This window comes from Moschus berezovskii, chromosome 5 (assembly GCF_049115385.1).
Source record: "Moschus berezovskii isolate FMDL1 chromosome 5, NW_MosBer_1.0, whole genome shotgun sequence".
NCBI classification, from domain to species: Eukaryota; Metazoa; Chordata; class Mammalia; order Artiodactyla; family Moschidae; genus Moschus; species Moschus berezovskii.
The window spans coordinates 111,065,352-111,082,805 of NC_142464.1; the positions used below are offsets into that span (position 1 = coordinate 111,065,352).

At 38.4% G+C, this 17,454-nt stretch overlaps 1 protein-coding gene across 11 annotated transcripts in view; it reads left to right on the forward strand.

The window, feature by feature from the left end:
• PTPN13 (protein tyrosine phosphatase non-receptor type 13) overlaps positions 1-17,454 on the forward strand; it is a 236,756-nt gene that overhangs the window by 68,231 nt on the left and 151,071 nt on the right. For 5 of the 11 annotated variants that reach the window (XM_088836450.1, XM_088836452.1, XM_088836454.1 and 2 more), the window contains exon 3: positions 13,785-13,966. The exons of 1 other annotated variant lie outside the window; for it this stretch is intronic. In XM_088836450.1, coding sequence (XP_088692576.1) covers positions 13,785-13,966 — 182 coding nt within the window. The remainder of the gene's footprint in view (positions 1-13,784; positions 13,967-17,454) is intronic. 5 more of the 11 variants (XM_088836451.1, XM_088836453.1, XM_088836458.1 and 2 more) reach the window with 1 other exon arrangement.

Below are 17,454 nucleotides of genomic sequence, written 5' to 3' on the forward strand. Positions count from 1 at the left end.
AAGTTTAAACTCTCCTTGGGGAAATAAAAATTGGTATTAATCCCAGGATCTTTTCCATGTACTGGTTGTGTGCTTAATACCACATTGACATTTCAGACAGGGTAGAAGAGATCAAAGCGGCTCACCCCAAGGCTTGAACAGATACAACATAGATATTCATTGGCTGTAAGCAAGTATCAGAAAAGAAGCAAAGTGCATCGGAAGTTCATTTGTAGTTTGCTTTCTATCTTGGAACAAGATAGAAAAAAGTCAAATAAAGATAATTTTATTAGCTGCATAAGGCAATTTATTTCTAAGTTCTCAATGACATCCTCAGTTCCGTGCCATTTCTTCAGCTTCCTCCTTATAAATAGAGAAGAACTATTTAAGTCTCACTTCTAGTCTAAAATTATTTCTGATAGTCATTCTGCCTTTCTAAATCAAAGTGACTTTATTATAATTTCATAAAAATAGTTACTTGTAAAACTTTCTGGCTTACCATATCTCTTATTAAATGCCTCATTTGTGGCTTTATAAGTGAAAAGAATTGGAGCATTAAGGAAGGATATAAAGTCATACATATTCTATCTCATGATATCCTTAGTAATAGTTAATTGACATAGAAAGGGAGCCGTGTGCAAGGTCAAGTTTCAACTTACTTGAGCTATGATACCATTTTATTGACTCTAATAAGGGCATTGGTTCTTATTTGTCTGTTGGGTAGATTGATGTGCTCATCTGAATCCCCAGGAAGCTTTTGGAAAGTACTGTGTAGAATCCTGTGCCCAGCCTCCAGAATTCACACAAAAATCCTGTGTATTAGGAGAGAGAAGGCCTCTATGCTTTCTCAGTTACCCTAAAGCAGTCAAAATCAGAGACTTTGTGAATATTTGTCAAAAAAGCTGACACTTTCCTCACACTTGAAAATGGAACTGCAAGTAATAAAGATTGGTGAATAAAAAGAAGATGCAGAGTTGGAGTTCTTGATGTTCAAAAGTTGAAAGAAAACTTTTCTTTATAATAGTCAAAATAATATTTATTTTTGTGATCTGCAAAATGTAAATTGTTAAGTTGTCAGAGAGCAGGGCAGAAGGATGTTTTTAAGATGTTGGACTAGTGGTCTAGAGTTAGCATTGTCAACAAATTCATATTAAGTATTGCAGTTACCTTATAATGTTATTATACCTGATTTTTTGGAAATTCATATTTCCTATTCTTAAGCCTCTTCTATTCTAGAAGAAGTATGTGAAACAGAGTTACAAAAGCATTATGTTCAGTATTTTAGCATATAATTTTGAGGTGTGCAGTTTTTATAAATGAGGATAAAGAAGATTGGTGAGAAAGGTGAACACTGAAGAAAAATGAGAGTGGGGAAAGTTAATATGTTAAAGGAACAATGTGGGCAGTTTCTTCAGAATATGATAAGAATGCAGTGGAAAAATGTTTCTGCAGCTGTTTCCTTAATGCTGATCAGGTGGCCAAGGAGATTTGCTGAAAAGGAGGACAAATCCTTTGATACTTGCTGCCTTCTATTTGTATAGTATTTAAGCCCTATTGCTTTTAATAGTCATAACCAATTTAGTTTTACTGATATAGATTATATGTATATCTTACATATATGTGCATATGTGTTGTTGTTGTTCATTCACTAAGTTGTGTCCAACTCTTTGCAACCCCATGGACTGTAGCACACCAGGCTCCTCAGTCCTCCACTGTCTCTAGCAATTTGTTCAAATTCTTGTCCATAGAGTCGGTAATGCCATCCAACCTTCTCATCCTCTGCCCCTCCTTCTCCTTTTGCCCTCGGTCTTTCCCAGCATCAAGGTCTTTTCCAATGAGTCAACTCCATATCAGGTGGCCAAAGTAATCACAAAAGTGATTTTATATATACATATATATAATTTTTTTATTTGGAATATAGTTAATTTAGTGTTATGTTGGTTTTTGGTATACAGCAGAATATTTCGCTTATACATATACATATGTTCATTATCTTTTTAAGATTCTTTCCTCATATAGGTATCTCAGAATATTGAATAGAGCTCAGTATTCTGGCCTGGAGAATTCCATGGACTGTGTAGTCCATGGGATCACAAAGAGCTGAACACGACTGCGCAACTTTCACTTTCACTTTTCCTGTGCTATAGAGTAGATTCTTGTACTGTCTGTCTTTTATATAGCAGTATGTTTGTATGTTCATCCCAGGCTTCTGATTTATCCCTCCCGCACCCATGTGGCCCCTTTGGTAACCATAAGTTTCTTTTTGATATCTCTGTTTCTGTTTCTTCTTTAAACAAATTAGATTCCACATATGAATGATATCATATGAGATTTTGTCCTTCTCTGTCTGACTTACGTCACTTAGTGTGGCAATCTCTGGGTTCATCCTTACTGCTGCAAATGGCATTATTTCATTCTTTTTTATGGCCAAGTAATATTCCATTGTATATATATACCACATTTTCTTTATCCATTTCTCTGTTGATGGACATTTAGGTTGCTTCCATGCCCTGGCTATTGTAAATAGTGCTGCAGTGAGCATCAGGGTGTATGAATCCTTTCAAATTACAGTTTTCTCTGGATATATGCCCAGAAGTGAAATTGCTGGGTCTTATGGTGAAACTACAATACTTTGGCCACCAGATGCAAAGAGCGGACTCATTTGAAAAGACCCTGATGCTGGGAAAGATTGAAGGCAGAAGGAGAAGGGGACGACAGAGGATGAGATGGTTGGAAGGCATCACTGACTCAATGGACATGAGTTTGAGTAAACTCCCAGAGTTGGTGATGGACAGGGATGCCTGGAGTGCTGCAGTCCACAGGGTTGCAAAGAGTCAGACATGACTGAGCAACTGAACTGAACTGAACTGATAGTAACTGTATTTTTAGTTTTTAAAGGAACTTCCATTTTGTTCTCCACAGTGGCTCTACCAATTTTCATTCCCTCCGACATTGTAGGAGGGATCCATTTTCTCTACATCCTCTCCAGCATTTGTTGTTTGTAGGTTTTGTTATGATGACCTCTCTGACATGTGAGGTGATAACCTCATTGCAGTTTTGATTTTCATTTCTGTAATAACTAGTGATATTAAGCATCTTTTCATGTATTTGTTGGCCATCTGAATGTTGTCTTTAGAGAAATGTCTATTTAGGTCTTCCACCCATTTTTTGATTAGGTTGCTTGTTTTTTTTTTTTTGACCTAGAACTGCATGGACTGTTTGTATATTTTGGAAATTAATCCCTTGTTTGTTGCTTCGTTTGCAAATATTTTCTCCCATTCTGAGGGTTGTCTGTCTTTTTGTTTTGTTTATGGTTTCCTTAGTTGTGCAGAATCTTTTAAGTTTAATTAGATCCCATTTGCTTATATTTGGTTTTTTTCCCATTACTTTAGGAAGTGGCTCAAACAAGATATTGCTGCAGTTTATGTCAAAGAGTGTTCTGCCTGTTTTCCTCTTCCAGTTTTACAGTATCCAGCCTTACATTTAGATCTTTGATCCATTTTGAGTTGATTTTTGTGTGCATGGTGTTAGAGAGTGTTCTGATTTCATTCTTTTATGTGTAATTACCCACTTATTGAAGAGACTGTTTTTTCTCTATTGTGTACTTTTTCCTCCTTTGTTATAGCTTAATTGACTATAGGTGCATGAGTTTATTTCTGGGCTTTCTATTCTGTTTCTTTGATCTGCACTTTTGTTTATGTGCCAGTACCGTAATGTTTGGATTGCTGTAGCTTTATAGTATAGTCTTAAGTCAGGGAGTCTGATTCTTCCAGGTCTGTTTTTGTTTCTCGGGGTTGCTTTGGCTCTTTGGGGTCTTTTATGTTTCCATATAAATTTTAGAAGTTTTTGTTCTCATTGTGTCATTGGTAATTTGATAGGGATTGCATTGAATCTGTAGATTGCCTTGGATACTATAACCATTTTGACAATATCGATTCTTCCAATCCAAGAACAAGGTATATTCTTCCATCTGTGTTGTCTCCAATTTCTTTTATCAGCACCTTATAGTTTTTAGAGTAGAAGTCTTCTGTCTCTTTAGGGAGGTTTATTCCTAGGTATTTTATTCTTTTTGATGCAGTGGTAAATGGGATTATGTCTTTAATTTCTTTTTCTTATCTTCTGATGTTAGTATATAAGAATATGAGAGATTTCTATATATTAATTTTGTATCCTGAAACATTGAATTTATTGATGAGCTCTGATAGTTTTCTGGAACTATATTTAGGATTTTCTATGTGTAATATCATGTCATCTGCAAACAATAACAGTTTTACTTCTTTACCATTTTGGATTCCTTTTATTTCTTTTTCTTCTTTGATTGCTGTGGCTAGGATTTCCAAAACTCTGTTGAATAAAAGTGATGACAATGGACATCCTTGCCCTGTTCCTAATCTTAAAGGTTCACTTAAAGCTTTTCACTGTTGAGAATGATGTTGGCTGTGGGTTAGTCATATGTGGCTTTTATTATGTTGACGTTCGTGCATGCAAAGTCACTTCAGTTAGTTAAGTTCAGTTTAGTCGCTCAGTCGTGTCCGACTCTTTGCAACCCCATGAATCACAGCACACCAGGCCTCCCTGTCCGTCACCAACTCCCGGAGTTCACTCAAACTTATGTCCATCGAGTCGGTGATGCCATCCAGCCATCTCATTCTCTGTCGTCCCCATCTCCTCCCACCCCCAATCCCTCCCAGCATCAGAGTCTTTTCCAGTGAGTCAACTCGTCGCATGAGGTGGCCAAAGTATTGCAGTTTCAGCTTTAGCATCAGTCCTTCCAATGAACACCCAGGATTGATCTCCTTTAGAATGGACTGGTTGGATCTCCTTGCAGTCCAAGGGACTCTCAAGAGTCTTCTGCAGCACCATAGTTCAAAAGCATCAATTCTTCGGCAGTCAGCTTTCTTCACAGTCCAGCTCTCACATCCATACATGACCATGGGAAAAACCATAGCCTTGACTAGACGGACCTTTGTTGGCAAAGTAATGTCTCTGCTTTTTAATATGACCAATAGGTTGGTCATAACTTTCCTTCCAAGGAGTAAAGTGAAGTGAAGTGAAGTCGCTCAGTAGTGTCCGACTCTTTGCGACCCCGTGGACTGTAGCCTACCAGGCTTCTCTGTCCATGGGATTCTCCAGGCAAGAATACTGGAGTGGGTTACCATTTCCTTCTCCAGGGGATCTTCCCCACCCAGGGATCAAACCTGGGTCTCCCACATTGGAGGCAGACACTTTAACCTCTGAGCCACCTGGCTACAATCAGCATCTGCAGTGATTTTGGAGCCCCCAAAAATAAAGTCTGACACTGTTTCCCCATCTATTTCCCATGAAGTGATGGGACCAGATGCCATGATCTTTGTTTTCTGAATGTTGAGCTTCAAGCCAATCTTTTCACTCTCCTCTTTCACTTTCATCAAGAGGCCTTTGAGTTCCTCTTCACTTTCTGCCATAAGGGTGGTGTCATCTGCATATCTGAGGTTACTGATATTTCTCCCGGCAATCTTGATTCCAGCTTGTGCTTCTTCCAGCCCAGCGTTCCTCATGATGTACTCTACATATAAGTTAAATAAGCAGGGTGACAATATACAACCTTGACGTACTCCTTTTTTTGTGTCCATCTCTTTTTGATCCTATGTACCATAGCCTGCCTGGCTCCTCAGTCCATGGGATTCTCCAGGCAAGAACACTGGAGTGGGTTGCTATTTCCTTCTCCAATTACATTGAGATGTTTCCTCTATTCCCACTTTCTGGAGAGATTTTATCTTAAATGGGTATTGAATTTTGTTTTTTTATTTTTATTTTTTTTTATTGGAGGCTAATTACTTTACAATATTATATTGGTTGGTTTTGCCATACATTGACATGAATCTGCCCCGGGTGTACATGTGTTCCCCTTTTTGAACCCCCCTCTCTCCTCCCCTTATCCTCCCTCTGGGTCATCCCCATGCACCAGCCCCGAGCATCCTGTATCATGCGTCGAACCTGGACTGGTGATTCGTTTCACATATGATAATATACATGCTTCAATGCCATTCTCCCAAATCATCCCACCTTCACCCTCTCCCACAGAGTCCCAAAGACTGTTCTGTACACCTGTGTCTCTTTTGCTGTCTTGTATTCAGGGTTAAGGTTACCATCTTTCTAAATCCATATATATGCGTTAGTATACTGTATTGGTGTTTTTCTTTCTGGCTTACTTCACTCTGTATAATAGGCTCCAATTTCATCCACCTCATTAGAACTGATTCAAATGTATTCTTTTTAATGGCTGAAAAATACTCCATTGTGTATATGTACCAAAACTTTCTTATCCATTCGTCTGCAGATGGACATCTAGGTTGCTTCCATGTCCTGGCCTTTATAAACAGTGCTGCGATGAACATTGGAGTACATGTGTCTCTTTCAATTCTGGTTTCCTCGGTGTGTATGCCCAGGAGTGCGATTGCTGGATCATATGGCAGTTCTATTTCCAGTTTTTTAAGGAATCTCCACACTGTTCTCCATAGTGGCTGTACTAGTTTGCATTCCCACCAACAATGTAAGAGGATTCCCTTTTCTCCACACCCTCTCCAGCATTTATTGCATGTAGAGTTTTGGATAGCAGCCATTCTGACTGGTGTGAAATGGTATCTCATTGTGGTTTTGATTTGCATTTCTCTGATTATGAGGGATGTTGAGCACTTTTTCATGTGTTTGTTAGCTTGAATTTTGTTAAAAACTGTCTGCATCTGTTGAGATGATCGTATGGTTTTTTATTCTTCAGTTTGTTAATGTATCACACTGGCTGAGTCACAGATATTGAAGAGTCTTTGCATGCCTGGGGTTGATTGTATTTGATCATGGTGTACAATTCTTTTAACACGTTGTTGGATTTGGTTTGCTAGTATTTTGTTGAATATTTTTGCATCTATGTTCATCAATGATACTGGCCTGTAGTTTTCCTTTTTGGTGGTATCTTTTTCTGGTTTAGGTAACAGGGTGATGGTGGCCTCATAGAATGAGCTTGGGAGTCCTCCTCTGTAATTTTTTTGAAGAGTTTCAGAAGTATAGGTGTTAACTCTTCTTGAAATATTTAATAGAATTTGCCTGTGACATCCTCTTGTCCTGGACTTTTGCTTGTTGGAAGTTTTCTGATTACTGTTTCAATTTCAGTACTTGTTACTGGTCTGTTCATTTTCTATTTCTTGCTGGTTCAGTCTTAGAAAGTTGTCTGTCTCTCAGAATTTGTCCATTTCTTTTTGATTGTCCACTTTATTGGACTAGTTGTTTATGATCCTTTGTATTTCTGTGGTATCAGTTGCAACTTCTTTTTCATACTTAATTTTATGTATTTGAATCCTCTCCCCCATCCTTTTTTTGTTGTTGTTGTTCCAGGGAATCTTAAATGATTTAATCACAAAGCTTTACTATTCAGAAAATGTTAAAATATAGGGAATTTATTCTAAACTATGTATCTTTCTGTTTGTGCATTGTTACACTAGACTTAACACTGTCTTTTTTTAATGCACATATGAACTGAGTTTATGAGTGAATTCTGTGTGATAGAATGACTTCATCAGATCCTAAGTTTGAAACAGTGTACTCTGCATAGATTTTTGCCAAGTACTGTAATAGAACGTGTGTGTGTGCGCTCAGTTGCTCTATCATGTCTGACTCTGTGACCCCATGGACTGTAGCCTGCCAAGTCCCTCTGTCCATGGAATTTTTCAGGCAAGACTAATGGGACGGGTTGCCATTTCCTACTCCAAAGGATCTTCCAGAGCCAAGGATCATACCTGCATCTCTTGTGTCCCTGCATTGGCAGAGGACTTCTTTACCACTGAGCATCCAGGGAAGCTCATAATATGTGCTTAAATAGACCAAAGGATTTTTGAGGTCAAAATGGTTTCATTGTTATTCTGAGTTTTTAGATGATTTCCTGATACTTTCAGTTCTTTTGCCTTTTCATGTTTGTTACCCAGTTATGATCATTTCTCTAATTTTATACTGTAATTGGAAGGTCAAAAAATTAAATGAATTGGACAATCTAAAGGAAATGAGAAGATCACTCAGTGCAGGGAAAATGTGTAGATATGTCTTAGTTTAAAGGCACATCAGAAAGAAGTGCTAAGATGTTTCTTTGTATATCAGATTTCTGCTTATTTCTAAGTTTGCCTCAAACTGCATAATATTTTGAGTAAGCAACTTTTTCTGTGGAATGTTGGTGAAAGTCTTTAAATAGAATCATTTGAGTACTGAAATCAGTTCACATCAGGTTTACTCTTTCATAACAACAGCATTCTTGAGGACAGTCATCACACAACTAAAACATTATGGAACACCAAATTACAAGCTTCTGGAATTCTGTTTTTAAATCTTCTGTTAGCATTCTTTGAGGGATTTTGAATACATTTGCCTTAAATTCTGCTCTTTTAGTTAGACAAGGAGGGTGAGTTAGATTTTAGCCAGGAATCTAAAGTTCCTCACACAAAGGTTTGCATTACCCTTTAAATTATTGAAAAATATGTTTTGTGGTTTGTTTTCTGAGGAACATAGTGCTTAAATGTTGTGTGTGTGTTTTGGGAATTTCACAACAGTGTAGATTGTTGTCATAGGTGCTTTAACTTTATTACCAGACATTTAAAAACTGCACTTGAGAACAGTGATATTTGTGTCATTTCTTTGTATGTGTGTTTTTTAACAAGTAAAAATACGATCCACCTTGGTAATTGTGTTTCTCACTGCTCTCTATCATTCCTCTGCTCCAGGTTCTTGATGACCCTTGTACAAATTTAATAATTTCCTGACCACATGCTTTTGCTTTGGCTGCGTCTTTTTGGAATCTCCCCCTTAGACAAGGTCAAATCGTACTCATTTTAAAGGCACATACAAAAAAAAATTAATTCTCTTTTCATTGTTACTGAAGTAATTTCCTCTAAATCCTCTTTTATATTCTTTTTTTCCCTTTTAGATACCTTATACTTTCAATCTTATTTTTATTTTTTTAATACCTTTTTTCTTTACAATAATACTATGGACTCTCTCAGCAATAGACATGAATTCGAGCAAACTCCGGAAGATAGTGGAGGACAGAGGAGCCTGGCGTGCTGCAGTATATGGGATTGCAGAGTCGGACACAACTTAGTGACTAAACAGCAACAACTATGAGCAAATGACTTGAAATTTTGTGAATATTATGTTTAGATATAAAAAGTGAAAGTGAAGTCACTCAGTCATGTCTGACTCTTTGCGATCCCATGGACTGTAGCCTACCAGGCTCCTCCATCCGTGGGATTCTCCAGGCAAGAATACTGGAGTGGATTGCCATTTCCTTCTCCAGGGGATCTTCCCGACCCAGGGATCGAACCCGGGTCTCCTGCACTGCAGGTAGACGCTTTACCCTCAGAGCCGTTTAGATGTATATACTACTTAAAATAATGGTATACTTTAGATGTTCAGTAAAAACTAACAAAAATCTATTATTTAAAGCAAAAATTGGAATGCAAGGGATTTCTGTGTGTTGATTTTATATCCTGCAACTTTACTGTATTCATTGATTAGCTCTAGTAGTTTTCTGGTAGAGTCTTTAGGGTTTTCTGTGTAGAGGATCATGTCATCAGCGAATAGTGAAAGTTTTACTTCTTCTTTTCCAATTTGTATTCCTATTATGTCTTTTTCTGCTCTGATTGCTGTGGCCAAAACTTCCAGAACTATGTTGAATAGTAGTGGTGAGAGTGGGCACCCTTGTCTTGTTCCTGACTTTAGGGGAAATGCTTTCAGTTTTTCACCATTGAGGATAATGTTTGCTGTGGGTTTGTCATATATAGCTTTTATTATGTTGAGATATGTCCCTTCTATTCCCACTTTCTGGAGGGTTTTTTTCATAAATGGATGTTGAATTTTGTCAAAGGCTTTCTCTGCATCTATTGAGATAATCATATGATTTTTATTTTTCAGTTTGTTAATGTGGTGTATTACATTGATTGATTTGCAGATGTTGAAGAATCCTTGCATTCCTGGGATAAAGCCCACTTGGTCATGATGTATGATCTTCTTAATGTGTTGTTGGATTCTGACTGCTAGAATTTTGTTAAGGATTTTTGCATCTATGTTCATCAGTGATATTGGCCTGTAGTTTTCTTTTTTTGTGGGGTCTTTACCAAGTTTTGGGATTAGGGTGATGGTGGCCTCATAGAAAGAGTTTGGAAGTTTCCCTTCCTCAGCAATTTTCTGGAAGAGTTTGAGTAGAATAGGTGTTAGCTCTTCTCTAAATTTTTGGTAGAATTCAGCTGTGAAGCCGTCTATGCAGAGTGAAGTCAGCCTGAAAGAAAAACATCATTAAGCATACTAACGCATATATATGGAATTTAGAAGGATGGTAACCTTAACCCTGTATACGAGACAGCAAAAGAGACATAGGTGTATAGAACAATCTTTGGGACTCTGTGGGAGAGGGTGAAGGTGGGATGATTTGGGAGAATGGCATTGTAGCATGTATATTATCATATGTGAAATGAATCACCAGTCCAGGTTCGACGCATGATACAGGATTCTTGGGGCTGGTGCACGGGGATGACCTGGAGGGAGGATATGGGGAAGAGGGAGGTGGGAGGGGGGTTCAAGAAAGGGAACACATGTACACCCAGGACGGATTTGTGTCAATGTATGGCAAAACCAACCAATATATTAATGTAAAGTAATTTGCCTCCAATTTAAAAAAAAATAAAAAAAAAAAGCAAAAATTGAAAGATACATTTCTTGTCGGTGTAGTTTTTTTAAGTGAATAAACAAACCTCTTAATTTCAAAGCTATAAGCAATTGTAGATAACTTTTACCTGCAGCAGCTTCTGTTGTGTGCCACCCTGTAAAGAAGAAGGTAGGGTCAGTCTGTTGCCTGGGGCAGGGAGGAAGAGTGTGGTGGAGGTTTAGTCTCTAAGTCATGTCAAACTGTTTCAGTCCTATGGACTGTGACCCGCTAGTCTTCTCTCTACATGGAATCTCCCAGGCAAGAATACTGGAGTGGGTTGCCATGCCCTCCTCCAGGCGATCCTCCTGACCCAGGGATTGAACCCATGTCTCTTGCATTGTGGGCAGTCTCCTACGTTGTAGGTAGATTCTTTTACCACTGAGCCTCCAGAGGTCTGAGTGGATACCAACAAGAATGGCGGGACGGGACAGAGCATTTAGACTTCAGGATGGCACTCCTCCTTCTGTACTAGCCGTGATCCCTAATAATTTATAAATTCAAATGGAAATAAGTATACAGAAATCATAATTCTGTCCCCAGATAAGGCTGACAGGAAATAGGCATGAGAGAATTTCAACTTCCTCTCTTAGGTTCAGGATTGGATGCTGGGCCACTTGATAGAAAGACTATTAAATAAAAAATTTAAATGGTGGAGCTTGACAGTGATGCACAAAAGAATTGTAAGAGAGAGATTGCGATGCCATACTTGTGTGGATGGCCCAAAAAAGAGCAGCAAGCTGGAAGGAAAGACTGAGAAGGAGCAGTTGGTCTTAATGTTGGAGTAGCCCAAGGCACAGTCCTTGTTCTTGATTTCTTTTCGATCTTAAAACTAACTCTTTGTTCATCTCAACCAGTTACAGGGTTTTCAATACCATCTCTTAGGGCAGTGACTCCCGAAATATATCTCCGTTTCAGATCTTGCTGCTAGACTTGAGATCCAACTGCCTACTTGACACCTCCATTTGAATATGTGACAGATATCTTCAACTTATTAGGTCCCAAAGTAAAGTTGAATTCCTACCACTGTTTCCCAGCCCTGCCTCAGCCACCTATGCTACTCCCGTAGTCTCCTCACTCTCAGTTGAAGACACACCATCCTTCCTGTTACTGAGACCAAAATCTTGGAGTCATTCTGATTCTCCTCTTTCTCTCACTCCACATCCAGTCCATCAAGAAATTCTTGTTGTGTCTCTGAAACACACTGACGTTCTAACCGGTTTTCACTACCTCTGTGGTTCCAGGCCATTATCATCTTATACCAGGTATCAGTGCATTGCCTTCGGAATTGTTCCAGTATTTGTTCCATTTGGCTTTCCTGGTGGTTTCCCTGGTAAAGAATCAGCTTGCAATGTGGGAGACCCAGGTTCGATCCCTGGGTCGGGAAGATCCCGTGGAGAAGGGAATGGCCTTTAGTTGCTAATTTGGAAAGAATTGATCATAGTCTATTTTGTCTATTTTATTATTTTATTATTATGACACACATGAAATCTCAATATTATGAATAGCAACGTTTGGCAAAGAAAATATTGTTCTACCTGGTTTGGGTTCTTCTCTGGCTGAATTTTGTAGTATTTGTGCGTGAGATACCCAAGAAGAAGCTTTAAAAAGAAAATGTGTAAAGTGCCTGAAAAGCAACAGTATACCTGGGCTTAACAGCTGTGATGATTCATTGAAACTTATTTTGCCATGAGAATTGAGTCTTGTTCTTAGCAACCTGATGTGTGGTTGAGTTGGAATATGAGGACCGCTCATCTGTCACTGGGCGTCAGGGCAACAGAAGGTACACTGACTGAATATAGACGCATTCCAACACTTTCTTTTCCTTGACGCGATTGTAAAAGACATGTTTCAAATTCATAAGGATGCAGGAGGATGCGTAGTTGCCTTTTTAACCTTCAAAGGAGAAATGGATTTTAATAGTTTACTTTTTTATCAACATAAGTCAAATTCAGATGATTGGAATCTTGACCACAGGTAGAGGATTAAAAGTCAGAAAAAAATCAATGATTCTCTTCCAATAGAAGTTGTTTTTAGGAAAGTATATTTATTGTATATTTAATGAACTATTCCATAGACTTCTGTCAGTTTCTTATGATTTGAGTTAGATAGCAGTATAACCCATTCAGATCGAATAATAACATCACTGTCTGTCAGAGACCTTCTGTGACTTTCCTGTAGAGATTTCTTGAGTCTGTAAATGAGTTTCATTTAGCAGTTACCTTAAAACCTGTACTAATTTCCTTTTGAAATGTGAGGTCAAAATAAAATTCCCTGTAATAAATCTGTCTTATTGACCTTAAGGTATATAGTTTTACTTTTAGAGGAGGCCTGCTAAAATCTAAGGATTTTTTAAAAAATACTCTTAAACTGAACTCTTAGGTGCCAATGTAAACAAACATCTAAACAAAAGAAAATTAGCGACCCCATTGATCCCATTTGGTAGCATAGAAGCTACCTGAAATTCTCCTGAAATGATGAACAAATGGAAACTAGACAAATATACATATTGATGCAAAAAGAGATTTTCATTTTAGCTGAAAACTTTACTATTTCTAAATCTGATGAATTACCAAGGGAATTATTTTCTGTTAGTTTCAGGGCTCTATAGTGTAAATCAGGGGCTCAACCTGGGATTCATAAATGGGCTCTAAGGAGATCCATGAACACCTTTTGCTTATAGGATTTTATATTTATGGGCAGTTTCCCTGAAAGGGTTTCTTGATCATAGTTTTCACCAAATCCTTCCCCTACCACCAACATGTAAGGACTATTGATTCTTATTCATATCTAGTATCACTGTGATGGAGTATTTGAACCAAGTTCAATCTTATGACTAACAATGAATGTTCTCTAGTTTCTAAGATCTGTTTTCTAGTCTAAGTTTGAAAAACTAAGTCCTATCCAGATCCATGGTTGTTGATAGTGCTAACAGTAGTAGATGCATGCTTTTTATAGCATGTTGATTTAGTGTATGTAACTGCACGTACCTGTGACTATGCTGGGAGATTCATTTAAGTGCTATATAATTGCTTAATTTTAAGCATTTATCTTTTTTTTTTTCTCTTCATTCTGTGTGGTTACAAAGCAGTAAGCATAGCTGACCCTGCTGCTCTTGGCTTCATCATTTCTCCATGGTCTCTGCTGCTGCTGCCATCTGGCAGCGTGTCATTTACAGATGAAAATATTTCCAATCAGGACCTTCGCGCATTCACTGCACCAGAAGTTCTTCAAAGTCAATCACTCACTTCTCTCTCCGATGTTGAAAAGGTAACTTTAAGTCTGTTTTTTTTCTTTTTGGCTCGATTTTGTTTTGGTGGGCATAGGAAAAATAGACACTGGACTACCCTACATCAACCCTCTGAAAAACACTCATTGAATTTTAAATAATCATGAAATCACTTATATATGGAATCTAAAAAATACAACAAACTAGTGACTAAAACAGAAAAGAAGCAGACTCACAGATACAGAGAATAAACTAGTGGTTACCAGTGGGGAGGGATAAGAAAAGGGGAGAGGAGTAAGAGATACAAACCTTTAGGTATAGAACAAGCTATAAGGCTACACCATACAGCATGGGGAACATAGCCAAATATTTTATAGTAACTATAGACGGAGCATAACCTTGAAAAGCTGTGAATCACTGTATTGTACTTATACATATGATAACTTATATGGTGTAGTATTATAGTATAAGTGAAAGTCGCTCAATCGTGTCTCACTCTTTGTGACCCCATGGACTATACAATGCATGGAATTCTCTAGACCAGGATACTGGAATGGGTAGCCTTCTTCTCCAGGGGATCTTCCCAACCGAGGGATGAAACCCAGGTCTCCTGCGTTGCAGGTAGATTATTTACCAGCTGAGTCACCAGGGAAGCCCAAGAATACTGGGATCTTCCTGACCCAGGAATTGAACCGGGGTCTCCTGCATTGCAGGCGAATTCTTTACCAGTTGAGCTACCAGGGAAACCCTGGTATTATAGTATGCTTCAACTAAAAATCAAAATGACCGTGTATTCCAAGAAGTTCATATTTATTTTAAGAATTCAAAGTAATTTTATAAAAATGTATAGGTCTAAGAAAAAAAACATGAAAAAATGTGAGCCTTTATTAATTCAAAGTTTAAAATACTTATTAAAAGTCTACATGACTGAGCGACTGAACTGAACTGATGTATAAAACACTGTGCTTGTGAAGAAGATACAAAAATAACTAGAGGATGGATCCTGATCAATGTATATAGAATGATAAGGTAAATACAAATAAATGATGTATAGAGGGATTGAGTTTAGAAGAGGAGCAATTTTCTGTTTAGAATGGTACAGCAGAGAAGGTAGCATTTGTGTTGGTTGTATGAAGAGTGACTAGAATTTAGAAGTCCATCCTAGAGAAAATCAGTCCTGAATATTCACTGGAAGGACTGATGCTGAAGCTGAAACTCTAATCCTTTGGCCACCTGATGTGAAGAACTGATTCATCTGAAAAGACCCTGAAGCTGGAAAAGATAGAAGGTGGGAGGAGAAGGGGACGACAGAGGATGAGATGGCTGGATGGCATCGCCGACTCAATGGACTTGAGTTTGAGTGAACTCCAGGAGTTGGTGATGGACAGGGAGGCCTGGCGTGCTGCAGTCCATGGGGTCGCAAAGAGTCGGACACGACTGAGCGACTGAACTGAGAATTTAGAAAATTGAAAATAGGTAGGAATGGGGATTCCACTCAGGGTTGCTGTGCTGTGCTATGCTGAGAGTAGGAGATTGTGCCCTCTGATGGGGAGTGTTTGGTCAGACTGGTTAGGCTGGAGCATCCCCTCCATGGAAGGCTGTGGTTAAGGGGAGACGACAGGTCAGAATGAAGACAGTGAATACTGGAAAGTTAAACTTTCTCCTGGGATATATTTTTAGGAGAGTGACGTCATGTGATTTGTTACCTCCACGTTTGATGAAAGTGGATAAATGAGATGAAAACCTTACGTAGGACTCTAACTGGGGCATTTTAATAATCTGAGGGGAAGAACTGAAAATTGTATAAGGCCTTGGGCATGTAAAGGTGGGGGTGATGGGATTATAGTGGAAGCAAAGCTGAAAGAGTTTCACAGTTGATTTGATGCAACAACGAAGAAGGAAATGTTTATGATAGGAATATCCAGTCTGAGGATAGCAGTGCCATTGATATTTGAAGATCTAATTTCATTGTCAAGGCTCTGAAAAGGAATTTTAGAATAAATATGTGTATTTTGTGTAGCAAGCTGTGATCATTTTTATTTATTTTTGGCCATACCACGTGGCTTGTGAGATCTTAGTTCCCTGACTAAGGATTGAACCAAGGCCCTTGGCAGTGAAGGCACAGCGTCCAAACCGCTGGAGCACGAGGGAATTCCCAAGCTGTGATAATGTAGATAGGGAACTTTGGAGAATTCAGAATTGGCTGTGGATATCATTTCTCATACATCAGTGCATGTAAGTGCAGAAACTAACATAATAATTTCCTAGTAGTAAAGTTGTTAAATCAGAGTATGTGCATTTAAAATTTTGACATGTAGTTGACCCTTGAACAACTCTGATTTTAACTACATGGACCCGCTCAAGTGAATATTCTTCTCAATAGTACATACTCCAGTACTACACGATCCTCAGTTGGTTGAATCTGCAGATGCAGAACCACTGATCCAGAAAACCAAACCTGCCTTTTACACAGATTTTCTAATGCGAGGAAGACATCTTGACTTGAGCCGCTGATTTATATATCTGAAGTAAGAATGACGAGAATTGGTAGAGAATCCAGTTTTCCCTACCTTTTGTATTCCGAGAGCTGCTTAAGAATTTGGGAAGGTACACGCAACACAGCCGGTGAATAGAAACCATAGCTATGAAGTGGAGGTAATGCTTAAGGCATTAACCCTAAGAAATTTCCCATTACGTGCAAGGAGGTATTTGCAAAGGACTTTATGTAATACACAGTATGTACAGTCTTGGTAGTTATATATCATGAAGGTATTTATACTGGTAGTGTTTTATTAAACTGGATAGCGTATGTATAGCTATGTATATTTAAATAGTGTACATTCATTCTGTATACTCTGTGATTCCTTTAATAATAAGATTTTTAAAGATAGAGGTTAATTGGAATATTGGAGATAGGCATGATGTGTGTGTAAATTATTTAACCCTTGAGATTTATGAATCTTAACTGAGCTTCAGGATATCTACAAACCAATGAAATGATGTATTAAGTTGTATGTGTCTGAGCACTTTGAGGGCTGGGTGTCCTTCAAACTGGGTTATACAGTCTCTCAGGTGGGTCTGGTGACCTAAGGAAAACTAAGAATCACTGCAGTAGAGTCACAGGTGTCTTAGTTTTAAAAAAAACTGCTGCTGAATTATAAGTAAGTTGAACTGTACAAAAAAGATCTTCACGACCAAGATAGTCATGATAACGTGATCACTGACCTAGAGCCAGACATCTTGGAATGTGAAGTCAAGTGGGCCTTAGAAAGCATCACTACGAACAAAGCTAGTGGAGGTGATGGAATTCCAGTTGAGCTATTTCAAATCTTGAAAGATGATGCTGTGAAAGTGCTGCACTCAATATGCCAGCAAATTTGGAAAACTCAGCAGTGGCCACAGGACTGGAAAAGGTCAGTCTTCATTCCAATCCCAAAGAAAGGCAATGCCAAAAAATGCTCAAACTACCGCACAATTGCACTCATCTCACACGCTAGTAAAGTCATGCTCAAAATTCTCCAAGCCAGGC